We start from the raw sequence: 17036 nt of genomic DNA on the forward strand, positions 1-17036 counted from the left end.
ATTAGAAATTTATAATAAAAAATGTAAAAAAAATGACAATTATCAATCAATAATCGGATATTTTATCGGATCGGATTAGTATCGGATATCCAATAAAGTTTTGAATTGGGATTCGGATGCCTTCTCTAAATTTTTGCCGGATTCGGATAACAGATTTGCTAATCGGATTCGGATTTGGATACTAGTGTATCCGAGCTGAATCCGGTCCTTTTACAGGCCTAATTAATGGTGTTAATTTGATTATGATCCACACGTAAAAAACTCTTTTTAAGAAAATAGTCATTGATAGCAAAGAGAAACAAAAAATCAATCAAGCAAGGGTTTTTGGCTCAACTTTATTTTTGTCCTTCGAAGTCTCTAACTTTTCTTTTTTTTAGTAAGCAGTACTTCATTCATTAAAAAAAGAAAAGTACAGACACACAGCTGCATGAAAACAAAACGTTCACACAAGGGGTGTCTTTAATATACTTTAATGTTATAAGGGATCTAATTAATAAATTGAATAACACAGAGAATGGCATTTATTTTAGGGGACAACTCAAGGATAGTGCTTAAAATTCTCTATTTAAAGAAAATTGTATTTTCCATTTACATTAAAGACTCTTTATTCCTAAAAGCAAACTACCCTTGTATTTTTTTTATTTTCTTTCAATTGATGTACATTCAATAAGAATTTTACTCCTTACAAAATTATTACTCTCTTGTCTACGATCTAGATAACTAATTGATTTTTTCAAATAATGCAAGAAAGACAAAAGCAAACTATCATTTTTTTTAGACTGAATAATCCAAATGAAAACCATCCTTAAACTTGATGTTACTTTCTTTTTCATTTTTCCATTGTTTTTTTTCCGGTAAAGATGTTACTTTTTTCAACAAGAAATGAATACCAAATGACATCTTTTGTGATTTAGATTTTTTTTTTTTTGAAAAAAAAAATTGTAATTCGAGTATTTCTCCATTTATCTAAAACTGAAACTTTTCTTTTAATGATATGAAAAATATCTTTACCAGAACTCCAACGGGGCAAAATGGAAGCTAATCACCAGTCACCTTTGTACTTCAAAGGGGATAGAGGAGGGACTATAAGTCTATAACCAACCAAGGAGAATTCAAACCCCAGAATAGAAAAATAAGTCGAAATATCCATGGCAGGATGTGAGATAACACCTAAATCCTGAAAATCAAAAATGTAATTTTTCAAATCAAGTCCAAGAACCTAGAATTGAAGACCCAAATCCAAAGATTCCATCTTCCAAACAAATCATATATAGATGTAACAAATGAGATACCTCCACATGGCAAACAACCATATCACTAGCATATCACAACCTTTTAGGTTGAGAATTATCATTCCAATTTCCAATCTTGGAGCACATTGATAACATTAAAAGGACTTCTTCTTCTTTTTTTGGCATCTGTGCAAACCTCAACTACATCCACAGGGGAGGAGACTACCGTCCACAAGAATCGAACAAATAACTTTCCGTAAGAATCGAACCAATAACTTCTCCACGGAGCGATATGAATGTTACCACTCTACCAACCCTCCATTGACTTATTAAAAGAGCTTTATTGCGAACAATAAATGAAATACTCTTCATTTCTTTTCTTTTTTAACTCACTAGGTTATAAATGTTTACTTTCAAAAGTTGTAACCAACCGGTGGTGGGACTTGCAAGTGTCCTTCCCTCTAAAGGTTTACAAGGAGAAATTTCTTTTCTTTTTTTTTTAAAATTCAACAAGATCATTTTAGTTAGTTACATGTCAAACTAGTTGGACCGACCAAATCAAAACTCTCCAATCCCAAGCCAAAATGGTTCTCTTTTTCTTTTTTCGGTAACCAGCCAAAATGGTAACCTACAAAGCCTTCTGTACCAAAGAATCTTTTCTCATTATCTGAAAAATAAGAGAATTCTTTTCACACATTCAGAATGAAAGGTAGAAGAGTAATCCAAATACCCTCCCCACCCTCACTTAAGGGCATCCATCCTTAACCAACCCTCTCTCTCTCTCTCTCTCTCCCTCCTTCCTCACAACCCAAGAAAAAGACAATTAGAGAAAAAGCATTCTCAAATCTCAACAACAGGAAACTATGATCTAAGGTATACTTTCACTTGTTTCCACCAAACCAAACCCTACAGTATGAGCTATAGAAAACTGCATTTAGAGATCACTTGATAGATTTCTTTCCACAATGCCAAAGGAGAGAAGAAAGAAGACACTTCCCTTAATGCTATCAAAACTCTCACCCAAATCAGTGCCTCTCCATAATGATGATCAAAAGTATTTCAGAATTCCTGAGATCATCAGGCAATTTGTCATATCAAAATTTCAATTCCACATGAATCTAGGTGCTCTGAGAAGGGATGGTACTAACAAAATTGTCCACGAGTCTGTTACAAGTAGACAGGGTCATACTCTTAACCACAGTTATTCACCAAAGCATACAAACTTCCACGAGACAAAACCAAAACCAATTGGCACATCCATGCATAGCAAGATAATAGCTGGAATGCTTCCATAGGACAAGAATTGCATGAAATGGATTGAAAACAGAAAAGTCTTCATGCTTCTGGGACTCAAATTCCTCCCATCTACTAATATTAATATCAAACAGGAAAAAAGGGAAAATAACCTACCTTGCTGGGCTTTGGCATTTGATTCCCACTACCCTAAACCAAAATGCTACCGCTTCTTTTTCACAGATGCGTAATATCAAAGTTTCTACGATAAATGCAGCAAATACTACGAAAACATAAGAGATATGACTGTTCCTTGCCAAACAGCATAATAGAAGAAAATCAGCCAAGCAATACCATGAAAACATTAGAGATAGGACAGTTCCTTACCAAACAGCATCATAGATGAAGATCAGCCAATGACATACTTCACAGTTCAAAAAACTGTATTTAGAATTTCTCTAGAACAAAATACAGGATCAAATATGAGATTTGAACATCTGACAGAGATGGTGAAACCCATCAAATGTTTCCTCCTGTAAAACTTAAAATTCATCTAGACATGCAGTAGAGATCTACATAATAACAAACACCTACCAACCAACCGTCCATCTGTTGCAAACATCAGTCACAAATGAAGAGTAGCAGCCAAGAGCAATCACTACCCTCCGTCCCCCTCCCCAAAAACCAAAAAAAAGGTAAGAAGAGGTAAAACAGAACAAAATCATGAAAGTAAGAAAATCATAATAATGATTTCCTGGCCTCAATAAACTTTGCCCCATCATCACAGGAGAAGGTTTATCATCCAACTAACAGCATTTCAATGATAAGGTACCTTCTACTAACATCAAAATTAATCTCATGGCTTGAATTCACTTTTACTCTCTATTGTAGCTTTCTTCCTTGTGTCAAAATCAAGCTTGTCCATATCAAATGCAGTTCCTAAGTACCCATAAAAGATTCTTTTCTTCTCCCCTGTCCTCTCATCAACCTTCACCAAATTGGCATTGTTTTCATCATCCTTGCCTGCTTGTGAAGATTCTGCACGGGCCCAGCCTTGACGACCAAGAGTATCCCTCTCGAAGAATTCCGCCAATCTAATGGCTTCCTTGAGACCTGACTGATCAGCCGCAAATTTCACCAAAGTAATGCCTAGATGACCGTCCTTTCCATACAAGGACTTGGCCTTTCCACCGCCAAAACCAAGATCTAGAAGCCATAAAGAAAGGTACAATAAAAAATATTTGTTAAAAGTTGAATTGGGCCTTTCAAGTAGCAATATTCACTCTGAAACACATAACCCCTTGCAAAAAAGGGATTATACCGTCATCAAGGTGAAGCAATTACAGCAATGCTTCTTAATGAGATGACTTTCGATCATGAAAACCAACCTTGCCAATTACAACTACTCAAAAATATCCAATACACCAAAATATATGTAACCATTCTTCTCCCTCTAATTCAGTAAACAGGAAAACGTAGACATCAACCACCAAAAAAAAGATTGACTATGAGATGTTTGAGTGAAAGGATTCATGTTTCACCTAGCCCCTAGCTAAACTATTAAAACTAGATTCAATCTACAAACCAAGCATAAGTTACTCAGAAGGCTGGCCTGATATCTTAGACCACTAGATAGTATATGGTGTGAGCATCATATGAATCACTCTTGGATTAGCAAGAAGGTATAGCAAATGTCAAAGTTGTAAAAGCCCTCCGACTGAGGAAAATAAATAAATAAGTCACATCCAATACTAAATAATATATGCAAACCAAATAGAAACCTCATTAGAGGAAATCTGTAAAACTCAGTAAAATATGAAAAGCCAAAAGTATCCCTCAAAGCTATTTAACATTCGAATAAACTGGCCATCTATTTGACCAATTCAGGGCATCAGATTGTCATCAAAAGAAGAAACTCATGGGAACAGAAACAAGAGTGGTATTGGTAGCTGTATATAGGCTCCACCAGAATAAAATAGGTCATGAAATATATTCAAATAACTGCCCCCAATACAACCAGAACAGAAGACAAGTTGGTGCAAGGGAAGGGATAAGTCTATTTAACATTTGAATAAAAGGAAACTTCCCATCATTGTTTAACTCACTTAAAATTCTCACCATATTAAGTTGGCCTTTCAATTTATTCATTTTTTACCTTTCACAATAAAGGATATTGAAGGTTCTACAAATTACTATTTAACCTTATTGTTCAATGAAGATTTAGAGTATGGTTAAGAGAGTAATATTAGGCAATAATAACAACAGTTATTCTTTAGGTTTCAATATTTTGAATTCCCTTTCTTTTACTTTCCTAACAACCAAACAGAGCCTAAGTAGAAAAAGCCAGTAACAGAGTAACCTCCTGGTAGTGATATCTTTTGCAGCGATAAAAAGACAAATCACTGATTAATTGAGCTAACAAAAAATAAAATCTAAAAACAAGCAGAAATCAACTGCCAAGACAATTTCCTACAGTATGAATTAAGTACTAAAGGTGTCAAAAGATCAAAGATATGATTAGCGTGCAAGGTGGCTTGAATGCAAAGAGATTAGCATGCGCTTCAGTTTAGTCAATGATCTTCATTGCCAATAGAATAAAATGAAAAATTCTAAACGTAGTCCCGACATGAATCTCAAAATTAGAAGCAGATCAGGTAAATCGCCTGATTACAAACCAAATCGGCATAACCAATCCAAATTCCAATTGATTTAACACAGCTTTGTTGGTCAGGCAATCCAATTCAGAGTGAACAAACCAGCCAACCCAAGCAATCCACCCACAATACCCCACAATGTGCCTTTGACCTTCAGTAAGCATTCAATCTCACCAGAAAGCACCAAGTGTAGGAATTTTTCACGGACAATACATAGTCCTGTCCGGTAAATTAGCAAGCAACACTGCAATTCTGAACTCAAAACTTCATCTCTTATTTTGCAACTTAACAAGAATGACATAGAGGTGGGGTTTCCCAGAAAATTAAAATAGAGTGAACGAAGTGGATATGGGTGCATCTGTATTCTAAAGTCTTGTGTAAACAATAAATGTACATCTGATACAAGGTAGGTGCAGAATATTGGGAACCAAAAATAAGCAATGGCGATATTGGCGGCTTTGGAGCTGATTTAGGAGTGGCTCAGATTCATGATAGGCCAAGAGAAAGTCACTTGAAATGGAATTGCAATGTTCAATGGAGACTTTGAATGCTACAATATAGAGGCACAATTTGACTCGATTGTTTTTCTACATAGTAACTTATTCTGGAGTAGAAGCTAGAAAATGAATCACCAGACATAGGGACTATCAAATTGTTGTAATCAAGCAGAAACAACTCAAGTAAGATTCATAAAATACACCATTTTAACCCTCCCATGAGTAATCACCAGAAATAAGTGGAAACCCGAAATTTAATGTTTAACTTGCAATCTAAAATTAACTAGCTACTCCAGAAAATAGTGTAAGCAGTAGAAAACTCTGAGCTAATTTATGGATGACAAAACAGTGCTGCAACATATCAATTTTACTACCACAGGAGCAAACTGATCTTGGCATAGTGATGTAACCAGCCCCCCCCCCCCCCAAGGACCACCGAGAGAAGGCCAATGAAGGCCCACAACTGGACCCAAAACAGCCCCATGAGCATGCAGCAGCAAGGCTGGCCAAATGCACCTAGGCGTATTCTGGTCATTTTCCATGCCCCTCCTTGGGGTGCCCTAGTCCAGTTAGATTCATTGCCTCATGAGGAGTCTAGATCTATTTTGTTTTCTTCATTTAGTTAATTCAAGGTCAATATAATTAAGAGCCCTAGTTTTGTGGAAATCCTAGTTGGAATCTATTTGTAAAGACTCCTAACTAATAATTAATTTTGCCTTGTTATTTTGTGGTTATTAGCAAGCTTTAAGCTGTTATCTGAAGGACTCCTTTTTAGCGGTTACCTATTAAGTTGTAAATGGGATCCTAATCTATAAAGGATTCCCTAGTTGAGTATACTTGGGTTTCCTTGTTTAAGCTCAAGTCCAGTTATTTCAATGTAAGGGTATACATAGCCCCCACATCTCCTTGTAAAATTCAGTTGAAGTACAATAAATTGAGCTTGGAGTGGTGGAAGACCTCTCACGGCCTGGACTGAAGGTTTGAGTCAAGCAATCTGAATTTCCAGCAAGTTCTTCAACTCACAGTAACACTCCTCAACCTGTAACTGCAGCCAACCTCCTCACCTCTCTTCCCCAACACCTCCCCTACCCATCGGCAAACATATAAAACCCTCCCCTCCCTTATCCCTACGGAAACATCCCCCACCCTCCCACCCTCCTCCTCTTTCTTGTGGTGGACCTTCCCCTCCCCTTTTCTTTTTTCCTCCCTGTTTCTTGCAGCAGATCTGCAAATCAGAAAAGAAGAAGGGGGCGGGGGAAGAAGTAGAAAGAAAGGAAAATAAAAGAAAAGAAAAGAAACAGATAATCAAGATTCTTGAACAAGAATTCAGCAAGAATCAACCAAGAACCCCCTCCCTCCCTAACCGCAAGCTCCCAACCCATTTTTTCCCAACCGCAGGCCTTCCACACCTTTTCAATCCCCAATCCATTGATCCTTGCACATTCCTCAAGTTCTTCCTTCCCATTTGGGGTTTGTTAAAACCCTAATACTCTCAAACCCTAGGCATATTAATCCTAATTCATCCCATTCCTTTTCCTATCAGCCCTAGCTCATCCAATAGGATCTTTGGGTACCAAACCCTAGCAATTTCAAAACCACCAGCCCATCCTCATTTTGTTAAAACCCTAAACCTCCCAAAGCCAAGATACACAATGTAGTACCCATTTTCTTCACCAAAACCATCTCATAGGATACCCATAAATTTCCTTTCTCTCAAAACAAATCCATCAACAAAACCTTAACCTTTTTTTAGCCCATTTATTTGCTGGTTCTAGTTAAAGAGGATCTTGGAAGCTTAACCCACACCCTGGGTTATATCACATATAGTTATTTGGAGGGGGGAGGGAGGGGGGAGAGAGAGAGAGAGAGAGAGAGACAAACAGCATTTACACAAGCACTCTCATCTAATGGAGTTCTAAAAAGACTTAGCTACATACAAAACAGAGGAAGGAATTATACCTCTAAGTTTATACTCCATTGCCTTATTTCCCATACCCTCCATGCGACCATCTTTTCCCCTTCCAGAATTTGTGTTGTGTATGATCACCACAGGAGGCCACATAATCAGATCATCCTTGTTAGCTGCTGCTTCATCAGCAGAAAATGACTGGTAAGCCTTTGAGTTTTCAGGAGGTTTTGCATAGTTCCAACCCATCAGAACACACAAGGCCTTGTGCAAGCCAAGGTGATCCACAAGCAAGTCAGAATTCTGTGGGCTGAACACGTGCATTATAAGACCATGCATATCTGGGAACTCTTTAGATGTCCTGTGGTTTCAGACAATGTGCATTGAACAACAAGTATTTCAGCTTTCAACTCTAAAATCACATCAACAAGAACCTACCCATGGTTTGAAAATATACACCAAGGAATTCAAGGAATTGAAGATGAAGAATAAGGTATCAAATATAAAGCCAGAACTTGAATGACAGCAGCTATGGCAGTAACAGTCTCATCAACCTTAGAATAGGTACATGTGTCCAGAAAATTAAAAACTTCTACCCTCTACAAATAATTTCACCAGAAAATCAGCACGCAAATAATAAGGATCACAACAGAATCTTAACAACAAGGTACCTTAAAAAGTGAATCACGTGAACTCACATTCATGAAATACTATATATGGAAAAGGAAGGGCCATCAAGTTAGCTGCAACAATTCAGCAATCATCCTCTGTGATATATAAACAACTAGTCTAATATGATAGCATTTCAGGGTGCAGAGCAGCAGAAGCAGCATGGCTCCAAAAAGAAACCTAAAAAGACGAAGGGGACGCCTCCAGAATAGAGTTATTAACTACACAATCAAGAAGCTTCAGATCAGCTAGCAATTATGAAACCACCTTTTGCAGAAAATTATGGACCAACTCAAAGAATATTCAGAGCATCCAGCTGAACCATCACCCATATAATCAGAATCAAACAATAATACCAGTACTCGAGCCAGACCAGAATAGAGAAACAAACCCAAAAATCAACAAGACCTAAAAAGACGAAGGTGAACCTCCAGAAAAGAATTATTAACTACACAAACAAGAAGCTTCAGATCAGCTAGCAATTATGAAACCACCTTCTGCAGAAAATTATTGACGTTAAAGACTATCCAGAGCATCCAGCTGGACCATCACCCATATAACCAGAATCAAACAATAATACCACTACACTAGCCAGACCAGAACAGAGAAACAAACCCAAAAAATCAACAAGCCAAACGGCAATTTTTGAAACCCACACCACCAAAATAGGTCAACTGAAAATGACAGGAGCCATCGACAAGCCAAATTATAACGTACATACAATCGGTATCTCCTACAGATACCATTATTTTAATCTAGTTGTTGCTTAACAGTGACCAGTTAGACGAGATATTTACACCATAAAACCCTCTGATCATCTGATGCTCGCCAAAACAGTTCATTCACCATTGCATGCTACAGTCTAAATATAGTGTACCAAAAAGTGACAGTACTGATTCACAGAAGGACAATACAAGCTACAACAAAATATACAATCATGTTCCAAAAAGATAGTCAAAAATTAGTTAACCTGATAAGATGACTCAAAATCCTCTTCAAAGAAGAAGTTTGCACTTTTTGGTTCCAATGCAAAGCCAAAAACACACACCGAGCAGAGACTTCAGACATGCCAGATAATGGGAAGAAGTTCTATTACAAACTAAAAGCACATGGCTCACCCCACTATCCAAAGGGTGATTGTGAGAGTCCACTTGATAGATAAACACTGGCTAATTCTCAAGCAACATTGTTCACATCCTTCCTTCTTCTATTAGTACACATACTTGGAATAGAATGCAAGTGTCATCACGAAAGCCGCAGAAAGATTGGTTACACATACATAAAGGAAACACCAATATTGGAAACCAAACACATATCTGCAATTACATACCAGACACATATCAAATGGGATCAGCTGTATAAAACTTTAAACCTTGCCACCAACAGTCTCCAGTTCAATGGCACAGCAAGGAAGTCACAAAGCTCCAGAAGTAGACCTCAAACAACTTCAGACAAGTATTGACATTGCAAGGAAGAGATAAAATGAAGGGGAAGGAGAAGGGAAATATGAGCATGGCCACTCACCTGTTGCCAAGTCAGTAACTCACTGAAACATGAGACATATTACAGATAAAAAGTGCACAAAAGCCAAATTTCATTCAACTTCAAAATCGTTAAGAATGACTTGAACCCTTAGACACTTATTTGGATTTAGCCTCCATCAATAAGATAGAAACAAACTAAAAAAGCAAATTATCATTAAGAATGACTTGAAGCCTTACACAACACCTTATATGGAAGTCAAACTAAAATAGAAATCGACAAAAATAACAAGTAGGGGCAACAAGAGAAATCTTCCCATTGTAGACATAGGTCGTCTTCATACATCAGCAACCTTAGAAAAAGAAGCTCCTAATCTGAAAAACAGAAACTAAAAACCTAAACGCCTGACGCTTGGGCTTATAGAATTGGCTCATTAGAATATACAACTCAGATTACATAGCCCACGACCCAGTACCCACACAACTCAGTAGAAGCTTAACTTTGAGATAAGTAACTGAACCATGAGTTGAATTGGACCCAACTGACAGAACAAAGCCAAGGACCCACAACAGACGAAATGACAAATTGCTTCCACGTTTCAAGTATTTAAAGAGGGTTCAGTCTAGTATAGATAGGCTCCTTCTCTCCATAGACCCCCCCCCCCAAAAAAAAAAAAAACTTTTGCTATGCAGTATGATGATTCAGCAATCCTGATCATGGAGAGATAGGGAACGTCTCCTCTAGCACATGTCAATCTTCAAACTCATATTCCGGCATATGCACACCCGATGTAATGGAGTTGCAGACTTAATCATCCACAACATTTGATCCACTTTTATCTGACCATGCGCATGCCACAGGGGGAACAGCCACAAAGAGAAGGCTCTCTCTCCATGGCTGAGAAGAAACCTCTTTGCCCTTTGAAGAATCCCAACAAAAGTAGAAAGCAACACATACAAGACAACCACATAAAGCAACCCAATTGCCCATAACTTGCATGACAAAAGAGTTGGACCACCTTTATAACGAAGTAAGTACCATATTCCATGAACAGAAGCATAAATCGAATACTGAATGTATGTGTAGACTACAGGAAAGAATTGCACAAAGAAATTTTGCACCACCTAAGCATTAAATAAACTTTAATACTCAATACACCCAGTAAGACTTTAAATACCAGTTGGGATACAATACACATAACAAAATAACATGGCTAATGCTTAAGGTGCTAAAGACAGTGAAGTAGGATGCTTCTGCCAAATATGATTATCAACTTAAAATTCAAGCTTCAGAAAGGGAAATGTTGTAACAGAAGCCTATAAAATATAGAATAACTCATTCCTAGGATCCTGGAAATAGAACACATAGTTCAAACTACCAAAGACATTCGATTTAAGCATTCCATAGAAAAGCTCAAAAAGCTCATCACCCTCAGGCCATTAAAACACGTAACAGGACCCACATAAAGCTAAAAACTATCTGCACATTCACTTTCAAGTTTCGTCTATAACAATATCAGAAGCACCAAGTATTTTCAACGGAAGTAACCCAATAAAGATGCAATGACGACTCCGTTGTCATAACTGGATTCACCTAAACCTCAGTAAATTCAAAAATAGTGGATACTACTTACATTAACTAAGTCAAGCAAATATCAAATGGAAAACATAACCACTACAAGATTTCTTACGTATAAAACTCGTGCAACAATAACATGCCATGTCATAACCAAAAACAGCATCTTGAGTTCTAATAATTACATTCCTAGGTACATAATTGACCCATAAACACCAGATGTTGGACAAAAAAAATTAACTCTCTCTCCTCAAAAGTCAATAGTATTCCATGTAAATCATCTAATAGTGGTAAGTTTAGGCATCTCATGCAACTAGAATTATCAGTACAATATTTTTCAATTGTGCAGTGGAGGAAGTATTTAAATTCACCCACCAACAAAAGTTTCCCCTCCCTGAGTCTTCTTCCTACGTTGTATAAAACAAATAATACCTTTCATGCAATGCAATTCAAGAACCCCAATTAAACACCATACGTTTATTAACCAATGTTGTATCACCACGCTAAACATAACATAACATCATCAGAGGTTATGAAAAATCAAATGAATCGCCATAGGTCTTCTCCAACAACACTAACTTTCTTCCTTAACACATAAAAACTGCTCATCGCAATACTGCACAAGGATCACATTTGATACCTCATTGCTCTTCTCTGACATCTTGCAGCAACAGATGATGAATACAGAGAAGTGGCATAGGGTTTTTGTGTATCACCCTACCACTAAATTCCCAGCTCCTTTCCATGTGCCCTATTAAATGGCAAGAATACTATAGCTGGTTCTTTTATTTGGTTTCTTCTCTCTTTCATAACGACAGATGCATAACTGAGGTATCAGACACTATAACAGAAAATTCAAAATTTTACCTGTAGGAAGACGGTAGAATGTGTTCCCCTGTACAGGGTATAGTTTATTACAAACAAAATTCCTATGTGCTTAACAACGCCCCCCCCCCCCCCAAAACCAAAAAAAAACACACACACACACACACAAGAGGGGGGAGGACTACACTGAGAACCAGGGAGGAGAAGAAGAATGTGATACCACAGCCAGAAACTAAGATAGACCAGTGGAAATCAAATAATACAGATTGATCATTTTCAACAACATTACCAACATGACTTCTCAAACATACATGCGATCAATAAGCCCATTCCAAGGGCAGCCTGTACCTGGTTAGCCAATACCCGTCCAGTTGTCCCTACTAGATAATCACCAAAGCTTTGTAGATGCAACCCACATTATAAACTTCAAACAACATGAGAATTACTTGGTTTCTCTGTTTAGCAACACTCACTTTTCACGAATTGATTAAAAGAAGACAGAAAGAACTTCTAAAGCATGGGAAAAGCTATAAATCTAATTTTTCATGACTCAGTCGATAAATATTTCCGATCCAGACAATCCTTAATGATCAAACAGATTACGGCAAACAATATTGTGAATTTATGGAAGTGCATCTTAACTCCCTAACAACATAATATCCTGGTCACCAAACAGAGGGGACGTTTAAATAAATAAAATAAGACTAACTACCAAGTTTCCCGAATGTCCTAGAATCATTATAACATCATGTGCTCAAATGAGTTTTGTATGACCATATAATAAGAACAAAATAATTTTCCCTTCAAGTATATTCTGACCATTCAAGAGGCTTCCCTCGGCTATATCTGGCATTCCAGGAGACAAGTGACAATGCCATCTCATGCATGAGAATCCTTAACTGGTATCATCTAACCCCAGAAGCTTTGACACTCATTATATAAGACCTAACTCCTGCAACTCTAATATTCTACCAAATCAATAACTTAAGGACCTAAATATTAAATGGCCAACATCAAAAAGGGCATTAGTGAGATGTGAAACAATATCCACCCAATGCCCGACAGGCAGATTAAAGGAGAGATAATTATCACAGATGTATACTTAGCAGTCTCTTTACCAAAAATCAGAAAAATAAAATATCTTCAGGTAACTTGATCCCAATCTCATGGTAGAAAATTCCATCCAACGCCTGGGAATTTTCAGCCATCACCAAAGGTTTGGTTCAGTTGGCAATGACAAAGATCTCTTAGCAAAGACTTCAGGGTTCTACTCTCCCTGCTGGTATATGTAATAACTACCAATCCCAATCTAAACAAAATCGCCAGTTTCAAAAATAAATAAATAATTAAGAATTTTCGGTCATCAGCTTCAAAGTTGCAAAATAAAGTATATAATTTCAATACAATGGACATCAGCATTGAAAACATCCTATAAGAAAAAGAAGCAGATAAGCATATCCAATTCTCAAGTACATCGAACCTGCCGCAGGCAAGGCACTGCAGAGGCCCGTGCTTCCCATCCTCGACGTAATTCTTCCTTTGAGATGCATTCTCATTGATTAACTTTGCATAACGAAGAAATGCCTTCTTCAGAGCATGTGGGTTAACGTCGGGAAACCTAGGACGAGGACCAACATCATCAACGCTATGCCTGGAAGGTACATCATTGTAAACACCCCCACCCCGCATATGCTTCGAAGATCTGAAACTCAAATCATCCACTCCCCTGATAGAATCTAGTGTTTCCTTCCTGAAATGACCATTATCTTTACCAGACAATAAATCAGCTCGGTCGCCGACAGAATTTGAATTGTGGTACTCAAACTCCGAGAGCTGTGACCGCCGCCTAGCAAATTCATCGCCTTCTCTTCCATCCTTATCATACTCATCTCCGAACTTCCTCTTGAGTGAGCCTTCGGGTGGCACACGCCCATCAAACCCTAATGAATTCCTATCAAACTGTCCACCACCACGATCAAATGCCTCATTCCCGTCAACACGGAATCCTCCATTCGGACTCAACCCACCATAAGGCGAATGCTTGTTAAACCCTAACCCTATACCACTTGCTTCAGGAACATGAGCACCGGGTCCAAAAGGAACGACCCTACTGACCGACGGGAAGTCTTGATAACCGGGTGGAAGAGCAAAGTAAGACCGAACACTATCATCGGCCAAGACGATGGTACGACGTTCAAGCATGTGAAAGCCATAAGTAGGCGGCGGAGGGGGACCAATTCCAGTGTGATCCGCAAAAGGAAACTGAGCTCCAACTCCGCCTGAAGGGAAAGAACCATTGCTTGAAGATGGGATTGACTCGAGAGGTTTCGTTGATGAGCCAGGAGCTGCTGCTGCTGCTGCATCGAATTTAGCGTTCGATGAAGTTTTTAAGGGTTTTGAATCACTTGCAGAGCCCGCATTACGATCGGGGTCAGGATTGTTCCCGGATTCCCATCTGCTTCTACGCTGAGACGACGAAGAAGATGGCTTGTTGGAGGAGCCCTTGGGATTACTTCCAGTCTTCATCTTCTGGTTGTTCTTCATACAGAGGTAAATTAGGGTTTAGGGAAAATTGGAAAATCGGTAGAAGAGTTGGCGCAACGACAGAACGGAATGCAGGGTTAAAGCGAGAAGAAACCTTCCAGGTTCCAGCCTTCTCGCTTAGCAAACACGCCTGCAGACGACAGAGGATAATGCATCTATCAGGGATGAGACATGAGAGTACAACTGTACAACATGCATTCACACTCATGATAAGTCGGTGCGGGCAGCACCACAAGTTCAAAAGACTCCTTTGCCCCCTAGTACCTACACCCAGGGATATCGAAAAAGCTTTGGATCCTGCACAAATCATCAAGCCGAAATTTCGGCTGGATCCAAAATTTCAACCGAAATTTTGATCCCAACGCCCAAAAGTGTATGGCTTGAAATGCCCAGGACCCAAGCAAGATCGCAGTGATATAAGTAGGGGCAATTGGACCGACCGCCCACCCCCGCCCCCCCTCTTGCGGCGGTTGGCCCGCCACCTCCGCCCTATGTTCCTTCCTCCTCCCTTTCCTTCTTTTCTTTCCTCCTTTCTGTTTTGTTGTCTCTTTTTTCTTGTTTTTCTTCTTCTACTTGTTGTCACTTTCTTAGGCTTAATGAATATCTGGCATGTCCCCGTCTTCTCCGCGTGCCCCGTCCGTGCGCGGGCGCCGATTGGTAGTCTCTTGAAATAAAACATATTTTAGTATTTTTCTAACCCACAAAAGGAAAATAATTAAAAAAATAAAATAAAATAAAATAATTTAACTACATTTCAATGTTTTTTGCTTTTTCTGAAATTTTTCATCCATCACTAGAAGGAGCCAAGGTTGATCAAAGACTCTCAGTCAATCCAAGAGCAGAGAGGCAATAGAGTGTAAATTGTTGGGAGGACTAGCAGCATGCATTTTGTGGCAACTTTGGCTGACCATAAATGATGAAGTTTTTAATTGCAAAGTCTAAACTCTGCAATAAATGATCAACAAAGTGAACAAGTTACATGAGAAGCATAAGGAAGTTGCTCTTGGCCCAGTTCCAAAATTTGCAAGCCCATTTGCTTATTAGGAGATGGGCCGTGGACCCCCTCCCCTCTCCATTGAGGTCGTTTAAGGAAAAGTGATGCCTCTTTGAAGCCCAACTCTCAAGAAGGTGTGGTTTGGGCTGGATTTGCAGAGACTCTAATGGCAATTGCAGATTAACGACCTCTAAATCGGCTAAGTTTGACTCAGTTTTGCCTGGTGAGGCGCTTGCTCTCAAAGATGCTGAGATAAGATTTCGATGACATGTTAGTGGAATCAGATAGCAAGAACTTGATGAACTTGATCATCAACCAATTGAGCTCGGGTTGTATTGAAATTTCAGGAATCATTTTGGACATTCGACATCTAATGTCCTTATTTTTATCGTGCTCTATTAAGCACATTTGTAGGGAACAAAATTCCATTGCGGATTCCCTAGCTATGAGGGCTTTGTCTTGTCCGTATGAGACAATTTGTCCCATAATCCATATCCACTTGTTCGATCTTCAAGCTTTGTTATCAAGATATTGTGGTTTTTCGTGCTCTTTTTAATCTATCCTATTTAACCCCCCCCCCACCAAAAAAAAATGGCTTAAAGATAGGACATTTGTGTGTGTGTGTGTTTTATTAAACCACTCTTTATTCCAAATCAACTAGGTGGTTATCAAAGCCCAATTCCGGAGTACAAAGGTCAAGGAGCCAAGGGGAGTTCATTGTCCAAGAAAACCTAGAACCAACAAAAAGGCCATGTAAGGCCAAATCATCAACAGGAAAATTAACCTCCCTACTGATAGAGGAGTATGTTACTTTCAATGGGGAAGATAGAACTAAGATCTCCTCCACAATTGGAGAGAGAGAAAGGGAGAAGACATCATAATCCCCTTCACGAAGAGCTTGAATAGCCACAAGGCAATCAGATTCAAACACTATGCAAATGAAACCCCAGCCCAAGGCATTAGGTAATCAATCTTTAATGGCTTAAGCTCTCCCATAAGGCTGGATTGGATCTCCACCAAGTATGAAATGGCAAACACAATAAATAGTCCATTGTGAGTCATGCCAATCAATCCACACCCTCCAAATAGTTCATCTTCCATATGCCGCATCAAAATAAACCTTGAGCCATCCCAACTCCAGTGGAGACCAAAAGTAGGGGGTGGCAACAACCGTAGTGGGCGGGACCCATACAACAATAAATTTCACATAGGCATCCTACGCATGTTGGATAACTTCTTCGGGTTGTAGGAGATACCTCTCGAAATTAGAGCATTGCGGGTAATCCATTTTGACCATATGAAAAATGAAGATAAGCCAAATTGGTCACTAGCAACCATTTCTATCCAACCTACAAATACTACACCAAGCCTCAAACCAAGCTGCAATCAATTGATCTTTCACGTGAAGCAAGAGTTGAGAAAGGG

General features: G+C 38.7%; 1 protein-coding gene across 1 annotated transcript; it reads right to left on the minus strand.

The window, feature by feature from the left end:
- Positions 1-1318: 1318 nt before the first annotated feature.
- LOC149003441 (uncharacterized) lies at positions 1319-14773 on the minus strand. The gene is made up of 3 exons (XM_089136638.1): positions 13554-14773; positions 7576-7883; positions 1319-3671 (listed from the first exon to the last, which is right to left on the minus strand). The coding sequence occupies exons 1-3, from the start codon at positions 14615-14617 to the stop codon at positions 3322-3324; spliced, it is 1722 nt and encodes a 573-aa protein (XP_088992764.1). The 5' UTR covers positions 14618-14773; the 3' UTR covers positions 1319-3321.
- Between the last annotated feature and the right edge of the window lie 2263 nt (positions 14774-17036).

The sequence above is a fragment of the Hakea prostrata genome, chromosome 10, assembly GCF_041222555.1.
Source record: "Hakea prostrata isolate BN-2017 chromosome 10, UWA_Hpros_2, whole genome shotgun sequence".
NCBI lineage: Eukaryota > Viridiplantae > Streptophyta > Magnoliopsida > Proteales > Proteaceae > Hakea > Hakea prostrata.

Bases quoted from the DNA above. Each gene is read 5' to 3' on its own strand.
- LOC149003441 (XM_089136638.1), bottom strand. From the start codon at position 14,617: ATGAAGAACAACCAGAAGATGAAGACTGGAAGTAATCCCAAGGGCTCC. The intron at 7,884-13,553 runs GTTCGATGTACT...CTGAAACCACAG, and splicing joins CAGTGCCTTGCCTGCGGCAG to GACATCTAAAGAGTTCCCAG. The intron at 3,672-7,575 runs GTATAATTCCTT...TATGGCTTCTAG, and splicing joins AATGGAGTATAAACTTAGAG to ATCTTGGTTTTGGCGGTGGA.